Source organism: Artemia sp. Qi Xiang Cuo, chromosome 12, assembly GCF_049724085.1.
Source record: "Artemia sp. Qi Xiang Cuo chromosome 12, ASM4972408v1, whole genome shotgun sequence".
Lineage (NCBI taxonomy): Eukaryota > Metazoa > Arthropoda > Branchiopoda > Anostraca > Artemiidae > Artemia > Artemia sp. Qi Xiang Cuo.
The window spans coordinates 37752329-37773427 of record NC_142805.1 but is presented as its reverse complement, the minus strand read 5'-3'; the positions used below and the strand labels follow the sequence as shown (position 1 = coordinate 37773427).

Here is a 21099-nt window from a genome sequence, read left to right as displayed (position 1 = left end):
GATATTTGGACCAAGTCCTACGTATGGATGACCATGGACTCCGAAAAGCCGCATTACACTGGGAACCACCAGGAACTCGCAGCCGGGGAAGACCCAGAAACACACTGCACCGGACGGACCAAAGAGATCTACGAAACCTGCACACCTCCGTTCTACCAGAATGGGAGGACATCACTGCAGTAGCAAACATGAGGGAAGATTGGCAGCTCCTACTTGATGCTGTGGGTGCCTCAAAAGGCACAGGCGGATTTAAGGTCTAAGGTAACACTGACTGTAAAACTTCCCATCTGCTCTAACATAGGTCCTGAAAGAACAACTAGAAAGAAGCATCCTCTTTGGCCCAGCCCGGGATTACGCACAACCTTTCCAAATTTAATGTCATATCCAGGAATTCAACTTTAATTCCCAGCTTTCAATAGAAACTAAAGAGGTTAGACCCTTCCCACGTCCTCGTAATATACCAAACTCGCTTGTATAGAAAAATAAAATCCTAGGACGAAATTGAAGTGACGCATCAAAAACATAAAAAAACTAGATATTATGAAATCAAAATTTTAGTTCCAAAAACTATTTCATAATACTCTAGTGTTTAGCCAACAACTATCGTTTAAAGGCACTCGAGTTTTCCGAATTACAACTCCGGTTGTAGTTTCTTTGTTAGTTTTTTTTTTCATCGTTTTAATTAAGATCAAAGAAAGCGTTTTAGTCAAATTTATATAGAAATTTTTACTGCTGTTTTTTCTTTTTTTTTAGAGTTAGCTTGGATTTTATCCCGAAACCCTTTACCTGAAGATAGATTTATCAGGAAGTCTCTGTTCGCCTTCAAATCTTTTGGCATACCAACAAAATATTTTAAGAAAGTGGAACAAAAGAACTGCAACAGAACCAACCCAGAAGACGAAGAATATAAATTTCCTATCGAGATGGAAGCAGCAACAGAAGCAGAATCCCACTGAAAAATTTTAAGCTTGTATACTCGCTTACTACAATTTTCTGTTTGTTGACCAAACATAAACACCCCTTCAATATAGCCCGTATGTGCTTGGTACTTTTATCAGTAGGCGTTCTTGAAATGTTCATTTTTGCCTATACATCAAACACTTCATGGTAGCGAATTGTAAAAAGTGACTCGTGCTAATAGTAACTGAAACTATAAATAAAATAGAATTTTAATGACAATCTATACATCAAACGAAGCGAACTTTTATGGTACTTACAAATGCCTAAAATTGCTTAAACTTAAAATCAGGCTACCCATCAAAAGTCACGAACCTGAGAATTTTTGACAAATTTGAGGGAAACACCCCAAAAAGGAGAGCGACTTTGATGCAAATTGTACCACTAAATTCAGCGTATCAGAGAGCCCTAGTAAGTAGGTTTGAATTCTCAATCTACAAATCTGATTTTTTTTTCGTTGTGTGTCAGTTTTTTTTTTCAGTGATTCTAGGATATCGAGGGTGGGTTCAATTGAACGAAATTTTAGATCTTTATGGTCGTTTTTAAGTAGCAAAAGAAATCACACCCATCTTTTCTATCATTTGCTAGCACAAGTCAACGATTTTGGCCTGCAGAGGGCTAAAATACAGCCCAAGAACCTTATGAGGCAGTTCATTGATCTAAAATCATTGAGAAGTTGCATATTCAGCTTCCCAGTATGAGAGATCACTCTTGCATGTGGTGGATCATTTATTCCTAAAGCGGCTCACAATTTATTCAAAAGAAATAAATAATTTTGACAACTATTTTCAAGCTTTATTTAGCACTACCTATTCATTGGAAACTTCACAGAATTCATTTACAGTGGTGAATAGCTAAGTACAGGGGAGAGAGTGCCTGAAGCAAATTTTACACCGAAATCTTCGTCCAATTTTCATTGAGCAACAAGATAATTAGAGCTGGATTGGGGGTTTTGATTTACCCCTAGTCTCCCCTCATTTTAAGGAATATTTTTCGACTAAGCCTGTAGCACGGATGCTGTGTGGTGAAAATTCCCCTCTTATTGCTTAACTATTACTTGAACAACAAAAAAGATTCCATTCATACGCTTACCTACAGAGGGGGGGGGGGAGTTCCCACTATAAAAGAATCTTTACAAAAAGGAAAACCGTCAAAACGATAACCTAAAATTCTTTTTTTATACTTGTGTTTCAGACCTCCATGTCCTTAGAAATATTTTAAAACGTGCGTTTATTTACGGATTATTATGATTCAAGGATGATTGTACGATAAAAATTAACGAAAAAAAAATCGAAGTAACGAAAAAAACTAAGGTTAAAGGAAGGGGAGATGGTGACCTTCCTCGCATTATGAAATTGTAAAAACTGTTATTGAGAACAGCCCTTGTCACAGAAACCGAAACTCTAAAAATAAAGTTGGGATTAACAAAGTTTGGACTACAATATTTGCGTCATCAAAATCTACTAATATGGTAATTCAAAATATGAAAATTCCTTAATTTTAAATTTCTTCGCCAAAAACCATTAGGTTTTAAAAATTGGCTTAGTTTTCGATTAAACAAACACCCTAAAAAAGGGTGCGATCCTCATAAAAACCCTAAAACTACTATCTACGAAAATATGAAAAACAGTCATTTTGGCCCGGGCAGAGCCAAAATGTCATAGACCAAGAATTCTGAGATCTACTGGACGGAAATTTATATAACATTCGAGTCTTAGAGGCCATAGTGGCGCACAGTATAACATTCGTCCCTAAACACATACATTCCATACGAAATGGGGGCAGGCGTTCCCCCACCCCTCTCGGAGAATTCTCTCCGGAAAATTATGTCCCCCACGGTAAATTCTCCCCAGAACCCCCTCCCCCAAAAAATTCCCCCCGTGAAAAATTCCCAGCCAGATAATTCCCCCCCCCCCCACCCAATATTAAGCAACCACAGAAACAGTACAAAATTGGAACCTAAAAATATCGATCAGATGTCCTTACGGGTAACAAAAGGACCAGATATGAAGAATAGCTCTAGGACTGGCCTGGATTAATTAATGAAGGAAAGATACGGGAAAAAATAGTCAAACCTCGGGGAAATTGCAGCATAATTTTTTTTTTTTTACACCAAAATGTTTAGAAAAATCAGCTCAATTACACAAAAAAAAATCCACCAAAATCGCCCTTGCATAATGTCCCAAATTTGCCTTTGAAAGGGGAAATAAGGGGGGAAATCAATTTTTGTGTCTATAAATATTTTGGAGTTTAAATAGTCATTTCCTATCAAATCAAGCATGCTGACTTCCAAATCTGAATTCCGGTTTCCATTTTTCCGTACCTTTATGCCCATTTCCACCCTAAAAGGACGGGGAGGTTAAAACTCGAAATTAAGATGTTGTTATATTTTTTTATCATTTCCTATGAAATGAATGGTTATGAATTCGAAAATAAAGTAAAAAACTTGATATTACGTAGTCAAGTACCTCATCTTACCTAAGACAACTGTGAAAATTGACCTATATGAATTAGTTATTTTAATCATTTTTGGTAGATTCACCATTTCCTATCAACCTAGGAATGGCACCTTAAAATATGAGTCTCAAAAAGTTTAATTTCAAATCAGTATTCTAGATTCCCCCCCCCCCTCCGGTTTGCAGTTTCCATTCCTTAGTGCCATTTTTAGCAGATTTAATCACTAGAGCCATCTACCATAGTACTTGCTATATGACTGTGTTCAAGGCTACATAAAGGTGTGTGCCGTTTTATTTACTTCCGAAAAAAGACAAAATAATAAGCTTTGATCCGCGAGCATTGGTTAAAAATATTTTGTGAGATATTATTTAGGATTATGCTTCCAATTTTGGAAAAGATTGGATAATCATTTCTGATTTTCAACTTCATTTGTGCAACGCTATCTACTGTGTATCATTCAAGCCGAGTTTGTTCTTCTCCAGGTGGCGATGGGTTGAATTCTGTCGAATTCAATATCCATGTCCCGACAAAAAAAGAAGATACCGCAAATTGCTAAGGTTTCAAAGATTGTTTGAAAAGAAACGTGAAACACCGGGTCTAATTAATCTAAGGCCTTTGGTATAGCCCCAAGGTTTACCAGCTATGCAGAAATACAGCGCGACAAATACACTAATTGTCGATTCTAAAAAGTATTCTTTCATTTTGTTGTTCGCCAACTTAGTAATAAAATTTTAGGTTACACTTGCAGTGAAACCATCTTGACTTTTCTTGGCATTGGGCTAGGGTTCAACAACTGTCTTTAATAGGACAAAAGTAAAGAAACATCGCATAGTTGCTCAATTCCTTAGTTTTTTCCCTTTTGTAAGTCATTTTCAGCTTTTAAATCTAGTGGGACAAAGAATGAAGAAACATGCCATAGTTCCCCAATCCTTGAGTTTTTTTCCTTTTAGAAGTCATTTTTAGCTTTTAAATCTAGTGAGACAAAGAGAAAAGAAACACTCCATAGTTGCCAAATCCCTGAGTTTTTGCTGATTTTTCGAAGTCATTTTTAGCTTTTAAATCTAATAGGACAAAGAATAAAGAACCACACCACAGTTGTCCAATGCTTGATTTTTTTTTTTTTTTTTTTTTTTTTTTGGAAAGGATTGGATTGGGCCTGGATTAACTGAACAAACAAGTGCTATAAATTAAGAAGTTTCTTTTTTTTTCTGGAACATGGTCTGCCCGATATGCCGAAGCAGCAAAAAAAACGGTGAAAAGACAGTCATATTAATCGAGAAGGGAGCCGATGGCGTTAATAACGCAAGTAAATTAAGAGTAGTAGAATTGCTGCGACGACCGGAAATGAAGTCCACACCGCGTGTCGTCGTAACTACTGTGACAGACATTACGAGAATTTCACCAAGAGGTGAAAGCAGATAGTGAAAACGGATAAAGGGATCAGATCATCAAAGTTGTTGGAAGGATAATAAGAAGTAAAATCAAATCCATTACGACAAGAAACGATTCAAACGAATTTCTTAACGATTTCTCGTCAGTAGATAAATGTTAGAACTTCGTGGGCGCATCTCTTTGCCGACTGCTTTCATCAATAGGGATAGGCTCGCCTTTTTAATATCTTCTATTGAACAGGCTATAATGCAGGCATGCAGTCCACTGGGTTTAATGTCTCCTGTACAAATAGGACTGGCTTCGCAGCTCCATCACCATTTTTCATCCTGGTTTTTAATTGACATAATGCACAATCTCATCTTCTGCTCTTCGTACTCAGAAGTAAAAAAATTTGAAAGATGTGCAGCAGTAAATCAAAAGTTGTTGGAAGAGTCCGAAGAGAAAGCACATTTTTATCAGTATGTAGGAGACAATGTCGATCATGATATTGCTACTATCGATGGCTTGAATACCTTTCATGGAGTGGGATTTATTGAAGTCTCTACACCCGAGTTGCAGGCAACGCAGCTTTTAGTACCAAGGACTGAAGTAAGTGAAGATGAGTTGAAGTCAATTGGCATCGCGCAATTCTACACTTACCAAAAACCCGCCACGTCGCAACCAAGGACTTTTGTTTGCTTAAAAACAGTAGTGACACTCATGGCAATCAAATGAAGATTGAAACGCTATGGCGTACCTCTGGATTTTTCAAAAGCTCATACGTGAGTCGGTTGAACTAAGTGGTCAACCCATCAAAAGCTACCTCATCCGGGAAAGTCAAATATTCGTTTTTTGCCAAAGATTAGCCACAACTCAAGCGATATCTCCTGTGTTTACTCTACACTTATGCATGCTAACGAGCGCGCTAGTCGAGCTGGAAAAAGTTTAGTCATTACCTTTGACCAACCGCTTTACTGGAAGGCAAAGTGTATCGTCGATGCAGAGCCTGCCACAATGCTTTAAGAAATGCTATTGGTGTCCTAGGTGAATTTCAAACCAGCATCAGTTTCCTAGGAGCCATTGGCTTCCTTATGACTGACTCGGGACTTTTGGAAATCATAAGTCAAGTATACTGCGCCTAACACTGGGCGAAGTATGTTACAAGGCAAAGCTGTCGACCGTGCTTTACAACGCAATGGTCTGTTGGAGATAGCCCTTTATGCGAACTTTTTATCATCAGAACTGAATAGCAGAGATTTTGATGACAATGGCATGCTACCAGAACCCCTTCAAAAGGCAAAACAGGCGCATGATTCTCTCCTTGAGGGACATGACATTGACGAAGTGCAGGTGTCCGAAGCAGCATATCCATGAAATATTGCATAGCGTAAAAGAACGATTACCCGAGTCCAGAACTGCCCGTCGTTGTTTTCAGTACCTGGCCTGCTTGGAATCTTGAGAAAGAACATGAAAGCTGAACAAAGTGGCAATTTCGAGCTTTATCTACAGTCTTTGTAGGAAATACTTCCTTACTTTGCTGCTTCCGGCCACAATCATTACACGAAGTCTACTTGGATGTTCGTGCAGTCGATTTATCAGTCGAGGAAAGACTACCCAGAGCAGTACAAAATTTTACAGGAATACATGTTCATCCGGAGAACTGACAATTACTAGGCGGCACTTTCTTCTGATTTGGTGATCGAACAAAAATTAATGAGAAATATGAAAACGAGTGGTTGGTCTGACGAGAGGTAGAGGCATGACTGAATTGCAGCAGACAATTTGGACATCTGCCATGCCTACTTTGGTTCTCGTTAACGAACTAACCCAAAACCTGACTGGCCTTGCAGAGTTGACTATTGAAAATCACGCTGAAGCGATATCTTCTAGGAAAACTAGAGATCTGGTGGACATAGAAAAGATAGTTCGATTCACAGCTGTTGAACGTGGTGACTGGTGTCCAGGCTTCAACATCTGTAAACGTAGACGATGCCAAATCCGTGGGACAATTGACAAATATGTTTTCAGGAGAAAGGAGAAAGCTGTAACTATGGCTGATAAGGCATCGGTGGTGATAGACAGCGAGAGAGAAATTGTCAAACCAGCTCTAATCTTCCAACGTCTAGCCGGAGTGGCTAGCACCAGTGGTTCTGACTTGAACGAGGTTCTGTCGTTCGATCTCTGTACTTTTCCACCATCGCTCTTTAGTTCGTTTGAGGTGATGAGGACAGCCGACAAAGCATTTCTAACAAATTCACAGATGAAAATTGAGGGTATCGTTGGTCCAGTGACATTGCCAACCTCCCAGAAAGTTTTGGACGGTGGCTGGCTAGTCCGCAAAATACCATGGACTGCCGGATATCCATAACCTAAGGTGGCAGAATCTTACGTAGATTATGTCAAAATCTACTTTGTCACTTTAAAATCTACCTTGTCACTTAACGATGGTATTTTTAAGAATGCTTGTAAGATCTTCAAGACACCAAGTTCTAACCACCAGGAGCTCACTGAAGCTGGAGAGAAATATTTGCTTCGCATATACAAAGGGAAAAGTAATGAGAAGACCCGGAAGGATGTCCTGGAGCCGTTATTTACTATGCGGGTTGCAAGTTTAATTACTTTCATTCAGACAGAGTGGCTTCCGCCAACTTTTGCTGTCGCAAAATATCAATTTTGCAGATGCTATTTGCAAATAATGAAGTGGCAAGACAGGTCCAATTCTCTAAAGCCCGACGAGTGGGGTAGGCGCCACTCTTCATCACGGAATATGTATAGTCCCATTATGACTGATGCTTCACCACCACCAGTAAATCTGATGAAGATGGTCTGGTGCCAGTGCACCAGCGGGTGTGAGTCTTGCAGATGCAGCTGCCGTCGGAACGGTTTACCCTGCAGCTTTGCCTGCGGGGAGTGTAAAGAGGTGTTATGTGCTAATGCTGCAGGAAGACAGGATGAGGACGATAACATTAACCAGTTGGAAAAAGAATTAGCTTTAGGTTGTGCTTTAAAATCAAAATGCTTTTTGTGATTAAATTACCTGAGTTCTAAGCGTTCCTTTTTATAACTGATTGATCTGAAGTTTCGACCTTGCTTAAAGAATTAGTTTTCAAGAAGTTATACTTATCAACCCCTCATATTACAGGGCCCTCAGAGGTGGAAATCAGGTAAATAATGAAAAAAAACTGCTTTTTGACCTCATATTTGGCATTACACTACTTTATTTGATATAAAATGATCCTTTAGTCGCAGGAATCCGTCAAATAATCATATGCGTACTTTAACCAACTCCTCCCTCCATTCCATAAAGATAAAACTGATACCCTGATGCAGAAAACTGGATTTCTAACGTCGTATGCAGATTCGTCATGCTTGATTTGACACTAAACGACTATCTTAATACAAAAACATTTATAATCACAAAAATCGATTACCCTCTCATTTTCCCCCTTCAAGGGTAAATTTGGGACACTTGTGCGAGAGGGATTTTGGTGGATTTTGTTTTGTGTAATTCAGCTGATTTTTTTGAACATTCTGATGTAGAAAAAAATCTGTTGCAATTTCCGATGTCAAACCGTATTTTTAACTCCACCAAATCACTTTTATTTTAAAAAAAAAAACAAGAACTAGAACTCTCAAATTCCAATCGTATGAGCACCCTCCGAAGTTTCTACGACCAAGAGTAGGGGGGATGAAGAAGGAGCATTCCCCCTCCTATAAAGAATAAATTCTTCTCATTTTGGGGTTTAATGTTACTCTTCACTTTCATAATAACAGAGTAGACCAAAAATATTCCTAGAAATCAAGAAGGATTCTGTATCAATTTCTAGATCCATCCCCCCCTCCTTAAACTAATTCTGCATTTATCCGAAGGCTCAATTATATTTAGGATGTTTTGGCATTGAAATGCACCCTTTGAGATCACCCCCTTTCTAACTACAAAACAATCAGAGAACCCTGCTGCAGAGGTTTCAAGCTTTCATCTACAAATATTTGGAATCGCGTATATTTTGCCAAAGGAATCTCTTGAATGCTTGTTGTCCGTTGTTGTTTTTTTTTTTTTTTCTTTTTTACAGATCGTGTCAAGCCAATGGTTCTAGAAGATTGGTGGAGTGCTCATTCGAACAAAAAATAAATGTTTAAGTGCTCTATTAAGTGACCAAACAAAGCGGAGGGCAATTAGCCCCCTTCCTATCCCCCACTTTTTCCAAAGATATCCAAATGTAATTTTCATATAGCCATTTAAATAAATTGTCCAATAAATATGCGTCTGGGGATGACATGACCACCTACAGCCCCTATGGAAAGGGCTGTAAGTTTTGCAATTTGTCCATTGTTTACAGATAGTATTTGTTATTGAGTAAAATACGGACATTTTTTGCTGGGAAGCTTTCTGCGAGAGGAAGGGACTTCCTGGGAGAGAGTTGTCAGTGGGGAGAAAATTTTCTAGGAGGAATTTCTCTCGTTAATATAGTTTTCTTTTTATTTGTCTTTCTTTAGTTGTGCATGCACAAGTTGCATATAAAGGGAACGCTACGGGGGAATTGTCAAATTTTCAGCGGGGATCAAATTGTCTGTTAGGATCTTTTTTGTAGAAAAACCTGGGTAATGGCCATAAGGGTATTGCGTGGTGACAGCAACCTTAGTTTCTGGCGTTTATTTTTTATGCTTTATTTAACTAAAGTGATTTGCTTCACAAAGCAGGGATGTGTTATTAAGAAGAGTCGGTAGGTCATTGTTTAGGGGGGAGAGGTAGTAATATGTTTAAAGGACTACATTATTTAATATTTGTAAGAAAAAGTGCTTCGACAATGATAATCATCCCTGAAAAAACACCTTCAATTATTCAAGAGGGGGGAGGGTGTCTGAAATATCAAAATCTAATTAAAGGGTCACCATTTCAAGGTGAATCCCTCGAACCAACCTTGTTTTTAGGGACATTCCCCATGGACATTAGTAGGGGTGACACTATAAATAGGAAAATGAGAAACATTACCATTTAAGTCTGAATGCAAACAAAGCTCCGGGTAGCCCGTTCACACTTCATAGCTTGCAGCCCTTCCTCCGGAGATTGTGGGGGATTAAGTCATCCTCAAAGACATAGGTATTAGATTTTTCAACTATTCTGAACAAATTGGATATCTAAAAATTCTGATAGGTGACTTTGGGAAAAAATGAGCGTGGGAGGGGCTTAGCTGCCCTTCAATTTTTTTGGTCACTTAAAAAGGGCAATAGAACTTTTAATTTCCGTTCGAATAAGCCCTCTCGCAATATTGTAGGACCATTGGGTCAATACGATCACCCCTGGGCAAAGAAAAAATTATTAAAAAATAAACACACATCCATGATCTTTCTTCTAGCGAAAAATACAAAATTCTTCATTTTTGAAGATAAGAGCTTGAAACCTCTACAGTAGGGTTCTCTGATACTCTGGATCTGATTAGGTGATTTTCATTAAGATCCTATGACTTTTAGGGGGTGTTTCCACCTCTTTTCGAAAATAAGGCAAATTTTCTCAAGATCTTAACTTTTGATGGGTAAGATAAGACTTGATGTAACTTATATATTTGAAATCAGCATAAAAATCCAATTATTTTGATATATCTATTTTTATCAAAATTGCGTTTTTTATAGTTTCGGTTACTATTGAGCCGGGCCGCTCCTTACTTGCAGTTACAGTTCGTACCACAAACTGTTTGATCCCCCTCCCCCAAATCTTGTTCTTTCAATGTCTAAAGGTTCACCGAGAGATAGATAATTTGGGTATGAAAGCCTACTTTTGAGAATAAAAGTACACTCCCCCAAACAACACAAAGTCCACCGGCCCTCCTCCATAATGATCAATGTGAAATTTAACACTAGTGTACCTAATTTTTATAGGATCTAGTTAAATAAAGCTTAAAATAAATGTAAATTAATGTAAATTAAAATATAATGTAATTAAAATATGTAATTAAAATAAATGTAAATTAAAATAAACTGTTTATTTTTAATGGACTACGTGTACCTTTAAGATCGAGTACTGCACCACGCGCTACTACTCTCACTCAAACAGGGAACCTCAACGGATAATTTTTTGCAAATATTTTAAAGTAATTCCCGATCTCAAAATTTTTCACTCGATAGTTCTATAGCACCCTTTGAGCCACAACTGTCATTTTACACCACCAAATGTCAGAAAATACCACTCTACCATGACACAATCTTTTGTTGTTACTTAAACAGGTAAGTAGAACTTCATAATTCCTTTTTAATGAACCCCCGGAATTATTCGGGGCAATATGGGGGAATTATCCGGGGGAGGGGGATTTTTCACAGGGGGAGGGGAATTTTTCAGGGGGATTTTTCGCGGGGGGGGGGATTTCCGCAGGGGAAATATTCCGGTGGAATTTTATGTAGAGGCAATTTTCCACGGGGAGTAAATTTCTCGGGGGGGGGGGGGATTTTACGCGGGTGAGGAGATTTCCGGGAGGAATTTTCCGGGGGGAAACGCCAAACACCAGAAAAAACACCCGTTGTTAAGACCATTTACCCAATATATCCCATAGCTATAGAATAATGCAAAGTTCCACACTATTAGGGTGTTGGTTACTGGATTTCTTATGGCAGGGACGTATAAAAGGCCTCAAGGAATCATTTTAGCCCCATATTTTCAAATTTTCTACGAGAAGTGTTTCAGATAAATTGAATGAATATTCAGATGAGTGCAAATCCAACCCCTGACCTACCTTAATACGGAAGAATTTATATATGGATAAATATATTATGCGAAGTGCGCAGTTTAGATCCTGAGGTGAATTAATCTCCCTTCTTATTACGGGTATGACTCTTTATTTTGGAAAGTCATACTTTATTCTGAAATTAAATAAGCTAAATGCGCATTTTTTTTTCTCGATGCATTGTTCTACAAAAGTTAAACTTTTCTTTCTTTGTCTTTTTCCTAACATAGATTGGAAATCATAAAAAGAAAGCAATAAAAAAGGAGATATCACAATTTCGGGCAATTTGAAATGACATCGTTGTATATGATAGAGTGCTATGTGTACGATAGTGGGAAATGGTTAAGATATCTTACTCCGAATAATGATAAGTAATTGAAGCTAAATCAAGTAATTTTGCAGACTTACCAGTGGGTGACGAGGGCGGATAGATGTGAACTGCAGAGCCAAAACCATGGTGAAAAGGTTGCAGCAGGGGGAAGGGAATTAAAATCCAGGTGTTTGAGCCTCAAAACTTCGTATTTTACGGAGAAAAAAGGAACTTCCCCATATTGTACCATATTCACCGCTGGAGAAATAGCCGTATAATATGCATCTAACTGAAAGTTTTGTTATTATAGAACAATCTTAGATTTTGGACTGATAAATGCCCAAGAGGCTATTTTTTAAAATTTTGATCATGTTTGAAATGATTCTTCCTAGTGTTCCTTGACTCTAGAACCTAAAACAGGGGGGAGGCTTCGGCAGGGGAGGGATTAATTTTCAAGCGTTAGGGTCTTAAAAACCACTCTTTTTTTACCGAGAAAAAAGTAACTTACCCATATTGTACCATATTCCCCAAACGGACTTATTATAGACTCCATGGCAACTCCATTGACGGATACCTTGATATCAGCATTTTTGCAAGGAGTTGAGGTTGAAAGTGTGCAACAAAACACACCTTTATCTAAAAAGCACTGAATGTGCGATAAACTCAGTTTCTTTTCCTTGCGCCCGAGCAGCCATCTATGATAAAAGAACGCACTCTGATCCCACGGATCCGTATATATGGCCTTCTCAACGAGTTTCAGCTCTGAAACGATAACAAAATTTTCTTTAAAAGGAAAATTTCACACATTCATTCTTTATTAAACGTTTTCGACATTCATAGTTCGAATAAAGCAGATGAATATCTACCAAGGTCTCTACCTTATCTTAAAATTTGGGAAAAATACGACTGCAGCGTGAAAAAAAAATTATAAAGTTTAAAAAGCTAGGCAAACCACATCTATTACCGATAAAACAATACAATGGTATTTCCAGAACGGTATTAACGTAAGAAGAATTAGACATGGTGTATCAAAATAACTGAATCACTTGAAATTCATGAATACAAATTGTTATTTCAATGATCGTCTTTCAATGTAATTCCTTTAAAATGGGCCATTGAACAACTCTCTACGAGGTTCCAGTGCCAAGATATCTGTGGAAAAAAAAAAAAAAAAAATGCCGTTTAGGCAGAATGCTGTAGCAGCTGCCACTTTAATTGATTTTCAAGCCGATATAAATTCCTTGCTGTTCAATCCGAGGGACAGAAATTTTCTTACATAGGGTTTTTGGACAAGGTGGTTCTAATGGTGTACTTTTTGTTTTGATCTGACTCTATGTCTAAGAGTTATATGCTATTATACGTCTCTACATTTAGCATGATTGGCGGATACTAGTCTGCGAGCAATTACTGCAACCCAGATTACCATTGGCTATAGTTCGTTTTTTAATATAATCCTTACTGTAAACTAATAATACTTCAGTTACTATGGGTTACAATTCGTTTCTTTGATGTAATGAACTGAAAACTAAAATAAAATATCTTTCTTTCCATTTTTATGTCACGTCATTCATTACGTCATATATGGTTATTAGTACACAATCAATGTTAGATAATACATCAAGTCTTTTATTACGTCATATATGGTTATTAGTAGACAATCGGTGTTAGAAATCGGACTTGCTTCAAAAATCAAACATCTTTGAAAAGATGCAGTATGAAAAGACATTAAAAATGCAGTTTTTTAATTTTTGGTTGTTTAATTGAAAAGGCACTAGAAATTTTAATGTCCGTTCGAGTAGCCCTTTCATGAACTTCTAGGACCAAGGGGTCAATACGATCACCCACGGAAAAAAAAAACAAATTAACACGTATCCGTGATCTTTCTTCTGGCAAAAAATACCAAATTTCACATTTTTGCAGATAGGAGCTTGAAACCTCTACAGTAAGATTCTCTGATTCGCTGAATCTGACGATGTGATTTTCATGAAGATTCTACGATTTTTAAGGGGTATTTTCCACTTTTTTCGAAAATAAGGCAAATTCTCTCAGGCTCGTAACTATTTATGGGTAAAATTAAACTTGATGAAACTTATATATTTAAAATCAGCATAAAAATCCAGTTCTTTTGATGTTTCTATTGGTATCAAAATTCCGTTTTTTAAAGTTTCGGTTACTATTGAGACGAGTCGCTCTTACTATACAGTTCGTTACCACGAAATATTTGATAAGAAACAGGAAAAAGCTTATGGTTTTTTATTGATCCAGGTTGCAGCGGTAGCTAGCAACCAAGTAAGAGACGATCACGCCCCATAGTAAAAACTAAAGTAACCCATAACTCCTAAAAATAGATTCAGATTCAAAGAAGAAGTACACTATTAGAACCATCTTGTCCAAAACCTCTATAAAGCAAACTTACCGTCCCTTGGCTTGAATAACAAGGAAAATATATTGGCTGAAAAATCAAAAAAAATTGGCTGTAACCATGATATTCTCCACATACGGCATCTTTTTTCTTTCCGCTTGATTTTCCTCCTCAGCTAGCTGGGCACTGAAAAATCATAGAGAGTTGTATAATGGCTCATTTTAAATAAAATTGTTACATCTAGTCACTTCTGTAATTAAAAATAAAACAGTTTTTAAAGCAAAATCAATTTTGTCAAAAAATTTTTGATGTATTTTCACACTGCAGTCTTTTCATAGATATGTGATTTTTGAAGCAATCATCCGGGTTGCTGCGGTATTACATCAAAAGAAGATCATCGAAATAGCAAACCATTGCATGCATTGGACTTAGTTAGCTACTTGATTGTTTGAGGTTCGTCTCTTACTATTTGAAAGAAGAAAACGCCGTAGGCTTTTTCCTGTTTGTAATGAGGTTTATTTCGTTTCAAACAGTTCGTGGTTTTGTATCCGGTTTGCAGCGGTAGTTAGCAACCTAGTAAGAGACGATCATGTCCAATATTAAGAAATATAAAAACCCATAGCTCATAAAAAAAAGTCTGATCAAAACAAAAAGTATACCATTAGAAATGTCTTGTCCAAAACCCCTATATAGGAATTGGAATAGTGAGAGGCGACTTGGCTACAACCTACGATTATTGGTCAATCTTTAACATGATTCCTTATGTAATTGCTTCAAAAATCAAAAATCTTTAAGAAGACTGAAGTATTAACAGACATCAAAAACGCAGTGTTTTTAGTAAAAAGTTATTCTTTTTTAAATTTATTGTTTTTTATTAAAAAAGGCACTAGAACTTTTAATTTCCGTTTGAAGGAGCCCTCTCGCGACATTCTATGACAACAGGGTCGACACGATCACCGCTGGTGAAAAAAAAACAAATAAACACGTATCCTGGGATCCTTCTTCCGGCAAAAAATATCAAATTCCATGTTTTTGCAGATAGGAGCTTGAAACCTCAACAGTAAGGTTCTCTGATACGCTGAATCTGATGGTGTGATTTTCATTAAGATTTATGACTTTTAGAGGGTTTTTCCCTTTTTTCGAAAGTAAGGCAAATTTTCTCAGGCTTATAACTTTTGAAGGGTATAACTAAACTTGACAAAACTTATGAATTTAAAATCAGTATAAAAAACCGATTCTTTTGATGTATATATATGTAAACAGAATAAGAGTATTTGGAAGGTAAAGGGTGGCCCCAGATGCAGATGCAGATTACTCTTGCCCCGGATGTAACCTAGGTATTGAGGATGTGGCCCATATTCTCGCCGAGTACCAGCAACTTTCTATATTATGGGTAATGTTTTTTGAGGGTGTTAACTTTTGAGTTCCCGGGGATCCTGAAAACGACTGTAAAAAGGACAATGAGGCAGTTATGTAAATATATAAATGAAGCGTTGACATCAATGAGTGAAACTTGATATTTATGCTATTTTTCTTGTGGAGTGTAATGAAGAAGACTCTTCTGTATGTCCTGTTTTTTTTGGCTTATAATGAATTATTATTATTATTATATTGGTATCAAAATTCCGTTTTTTCAGTTTCGGTTACTATTGAGACAAGTCGCTCTTACTATACAGTTTGTTACCACGTATTGTTTGACAAAAGATGCTTCTATTAATTTAACTTTAATCTACTATATGCCGTGGTTTGTTCTTCACTTGGTTTCAGCTATCACTAAAACCATGATTCCGATGATACTTACATAGTTCTCATTTATAGTATCGATCCTCTATGTATTTATCACTTAAAACACACATACATTCAGACTTGTTTTAAAATTTTTGGTAATTTTTCAACTTTCAATTCAAAACATTAAATTGGTACTTAGATACCAGAAATATTTTTGCAGTTACATAATAACTTCAGAGATTCTGAACTAAAAACTAAATGATCTTAGAGTTTTTGATTTTTAGGTAGCATTAAAAAAAAATATTGTATTATCTGGAGTTATGGGCTTTTGTTTTGTTACTATGGGATGTGTTCATCTCTTACTAAATTCTTTATGTAAAAAAAGCAAGAAAAAGCATATGGCTTTTTCTTATTTGGAATAGTAAGAGACGAACTTCAGAGAATGAGGCATCAAACTAAGCCCATACAAACTATATGCACCATGGTGTGTTCTTTACTAGGTTTCAGCCTCTACAGCTATGATACCGATGAAATTTACATAATCTCCAATTATAATTAACCAGACCGATCCCTTATATAACTTTTTTTTAGCGTATTAACGAATTTATTATCATGTCTTACATGTAACTTATATTTCATAAGTCTCTGATGGTAGAATAGTGTGCATATCCACTTCTCACGCGGGAGACCGAGGTTCAATTCTCCGTCGGGCAAAACTTTTAATATACTGAATTTAAAATAATATCTTTAAAATGTAAAATAGCCACAGGGCTCAGTTCCTTTGGATTTGAGTCCGCTCTTTATAATAATTCATTCTTTAATATAATTTAGAGTTCGCTCCACTATTATATAGAGTTCCTTTTTTACAATAAAAATCCCCATGAATTTGTTTTCGCAGTAAATACTTTTTTCGCAATAAGGTTAACCGAAATAATAATTACCATTAGTGAATCAGTGCTAGATGGCATTTTTTTCTAATCTAGCTGTTTTTTCACAACACCTTTTTGCAACCTTTAGTTACTGTGGGTCTTGGTTCGCCTTTTACTAGGTTGCAGTTACAGCTACAACCATGATGTCATATTAAGTTTTAGTTAGTGTATACCGTTGTTAGTTCTTTAGTAGGTTTCAGCTATCTCCACAGCCATGATACCAATGGAGCTTGCATATTCCCCGTTTTTAGTGAACTATACCAATCCTTTATATAATCCTTAAAGTAAATACACGATGACGAGGAAAATTCTTTTACTACACGATGAAAAATCCAATAATGTTTTTAGTTTTTTTTAAATTAAATTTTGACAAGAGATTACAACAATCCATGTGTATTTAAAACATGTAAAAAAGTTGAATTTATTTAAGTTCAGTTCAGAGCGCTGAAATTATTATGTAAACTGCAAAAATATTTACGGTGCCTAAGCAATAATATTAATGTTTTAATTCAAACTAGAAAAAACTTGTAAATTTTCAAATTAGTTGGTTATTTGCTAGATAAAATAAACTTGCTAAGTGATTAAACTTACAGGTTTATTATATTACGGAATCCTTCTTTTTCTTGACATTTATCCCTTTCCAGAGGCGGGATTAAACTCTTAGAGATAAAACTAATGACGCCAATAGTCTACTGGCGTCATTAGTTTTTGTCTCAGAGACGAGCTATTTATCAATCTTGTCCATTTAATGTATTCATTGAATATACTACGATATTACCTTGTGACAGCGTTGTGGGCAAAGCCACACTTGGAAATATCTGGGACTGAGGGTCAATCCCACCTGTTGCAAGGAAGGAAAAATAATCAATCCTGTATGGTATGATCTGGCTCCTTTTTTAGGAACTATGGGTTTTTATATTTCTTAACATTGGAGGTAATTCTCTTACTAGGTTGCTAGCTACCACTGCAACCCGGGTTATTTCATGACGTCTTAAGAAAAAAAAAACATAATTTCGTGTTTTTCTATTCACGTCATAGCTCTAATGTAAAACTATGACGACATTCATTATTTATCTGGTAGGGTTTCAGACAAGGTGGTTCTAATGATGTACTTTTGTTTTGATCTGACTCTATGTTTAGGAGTTCTGGGTTTTTATATTTCTTAACATTGGACTGATCGTCTCATACTAGGATGCTAGCTACTGCTGCAACTCGGATTCACATATATAGTTATGAGAGACAGCGTGGCCGAGTGGTCCAAGGCGCTGGTGTTAGCCACCAGTCTCTTCGGAGGCGTGGGTTCAAATCTTACCGCTGGTATACGATTATGATTTATGTACGAAAATCAAATATCTTTGAAAAGACTGCAATATGAAAAGACATCAAAAATGCAGTTTTAAATTGAAAAATTTATTCTCTCTTATAAATAATTTATTTTAGTTACAAAAGAGTTTTAACCCAATTAATTTCCTTTAAAATGAGCCATTGAACAACTCTGTACGATGTTCCACTGCCAAGCTATTTGTAGAAAACAAGAAAGAAGAAAAATATCCCGTTTAGGCAGAATGTTGTACTAAATGCTAACTTTTCTTGATTTTCAAGCCAATATATTTCCATTGCTATTCAAGCCAAGGGACAGAACGTTTCCTAAACAGGGGTTTCGGAGAAGGCGGTTCTAATGGTGTACTTTTTGTTTTGATCTGACTCCTTTTTTAGGAATATGGATTTTTATATTTCTTAACATTGGACGTGATCGTCTCTTACTAGGTTGCTATTTACCGCTACAACCCGAATGATTACAAACAGGAAAAAGCCTACGGCTTTTTATTCTTTGAAATAGTAAGAGACGAAGCTAAAACAATCAAGTAGCTAACTAATTCCAATGTTGGCAATTGTTATTCCAATGATCGTCTTTTAATGTAAATATACTATAATGAAGTGGCGTATAGAATTTATATAGGCAAGAGGTCGTTCTTTATTATAAATTCAGTTTCTTTGGGCTTGAGTTCGTTTTTTTACTGTAAATACAAACAGGAAAAAGCCTACGGCTTTTTCTTATTTTAAATAGTAAGAGACGAAACTCAAACAATCAAGTAGCTAACTAAGTCCAATGATTGGAATGGTTTGTTATTTCAGTGATCGTCTTTTAATGTAACTTCAAAAATCAAATATATTTGAAAAGACAGCAGTACGAAAAAACATCAAAAATACGGTTTTTAGTGGAAAAATTTATCCTGTTTTAAAAATAATTTGTTTTAGTTACAAAAAGGTTTTTAACCCAATTAATTTCCTTTAAAGTAAGCCATTGAACAGCTCTCTACGATGTTACAGTGCCAAGCTATCTGTGGAAAAGAAGAAGAAGAAGAAGGAAAAACAAATATCCCGTTTGTGGAGAATAACGTGGTTAAAGTCAATTTTCTTGATTTTCAAGCCAATATATTTTCTTTGTTATTCAAGCCAAAGGGCGGTAAGTTTCCTTTATAGGGGTTTCGGACAAAGCGGTTGTAATGGTGTACTTTTTGTTTTGATCTAACTCTTTTTTTAGGAGTTAGGGGTTTTTATATTTCTTAACATTGGACGTGATCGTCTCTTACTAGGTTGCTAGCTACCGCTGCAACCCGGAAATACTCCTGCCATTCACCCCTGCCCCAGCCATTTAAACATTTGTCTCTCAATTACTTGGACTATCTGTCTTGGCTTTTCTCTGTCTATATGTCTTGATGCAACCTATGCAACCTACTGCAAAATACCACCATTCGGCCAAGCCCCCTTAAAAATACTAAATTTTGATAAGGGATATACTTATTATTGCATTCGTATTATGTTCCTGAAATATTATAATTCCTGTGGTAATTATATAATATTATAATTACAATAATCTCTGAAAATTTTATACATAGTAATTTTATTTAACTGCAAACAGTAAAAATTCTTGTGATGTACGCGCAATTTAGTTTAATTTTCGAGTTCATACCAAAGATATACAGAAAAATCCTGAAAATTTGTTTTGTGTTTCTTTAAATTAAAGTGAATCGTTACGTCATTTTATGGGGTGTAAATCATAATATTTCCCATACCAAGGATCGAACTCGAGCCAACTGGATGAGAGTCAGCTAGCCCAAATAGCTCAGGGCTCAGCTAGCTGAGGAGAAAAAAAAGCGGAAAGAAAAAAAGATGCCGTTTGTAGAGAATATCGTGGTTAAAGTCAATTTTCTTGATTTTCAAGCGAAATATATTTTGTTTGTTATTCAAGCCAAAGGACGGTAAGTTTGCTATATCGAAGTTTTGGACAAGGTGGTTCTAATTGTGTACTTTTTGTTTTGATCTTAATCTTTTTTCAGGAGTTATGGGTTACTTTAGTTTTTACTATGGGGCGTGATCGTCTCTTACTAGGCTGTTAGCTACCGCTGCAACCTGGATACAGTTCGTTATCACGAACTGTTTTCTTTGATGCATCTGTTGGTATCAAAATTTCGTTCTTTACAGTTTCGGTTACTATTGAGACAAGTAGTTATTATTACTATAGAGTTCATTGCCATGAACTGTTTGATTGCTTCAAAATTCAAATATCTTTGAAAAGACTACAGTATGAAAATACATCAAAAATGCAGTTTTTTTTACAAAATTGATTCTACTTAAGAACTATTTTATTTTTAATTACAAAAGCGACTAGATGTAGCAATTTACTTTAAAATGAGCCATTATACAGCTCTCTATGATTTTCCAGTGTCCAGCTAGCTGAGGAGTCAAAAAAAGCGGAAAGAAAAAAAGATGCTGTTAGTGGAGGATATCATGGTTAAAGTCAATTTTCTTTATTTTCAAGCCAATATAATTTCTTCGTTATTCAAGCCAAAGGACGGGAAGTTTTCTATATAGAAGTTTTGGAAAAGGCGGTTCTAAAAGTGTACTTTTTGTTTTGATCTGAATCTTTTTTCAGGAGTTATCAGTTACATTAGTTTCTACAATGGGGCGTGATTGTCTCTTACTAGGTTGCTAGCTACCGCTGCAACCCAGATGATGGTGCTAGCTACCGCTGCAACCTGGACTTTACTAACCTATACTACAGTTAAGTGGCCTACAAAGTTTAATATAGGCAAGAGGTCGTTCTATATTATAATAATCATACCGTTCCTTACTCTTTTGTTTGGCTGTCTCAATTTTCGCATGTCTATAATCTTCATCATTGTGATAACACATCTTGCTTTTTTGTTTTGCTCTCTCAATTATTACTTCTCGATACGCCTTGTCAGTTGAATACCTTTGCTTTTT

General features: G+C 36.3%; 2 protein-coding genes across 2 annotated transcripts in view; one reads left to right on the top strand and one right to left on the bottom strand.

Annotated features, from left to right (window-relative positions):
- The window catches only part of LOC148946087 (apolipoprotein D-like), a 75131-nt gene extending 74110 nt beyond the window's left edge, over positions 1–1021 (top strand). Inside the window, exon 5 of the mRNA XM_089098322.1 lies at positions 754–1021. Within this exon, the coding sequence (XP_088954448.1) occupies positions 754–956 (203 nt within the window). The 3' untranslated portion in view covers positions 957–1021. The remainder of the gene's footprint in view (positions 1–753) is intronic.
- LOC148946083 (geranylgeranyl transferase type-2 subunit alpha-like) overlaps positions 1–21099 on the bottom strand; it is a 318679-nt gene that overhangs the window by 111511 nt on the left and 186069 nt on the right. The window contains exon 6 of the mRNA XM_089097770.1: positions 12320–12573. Coding sequence (XP_088953896.1) covers positions 12320–12573 — 254 coding nt within the window. The remainder of the gene's footprint in view (positions 1–12319; positions 12574–21099) is intronic.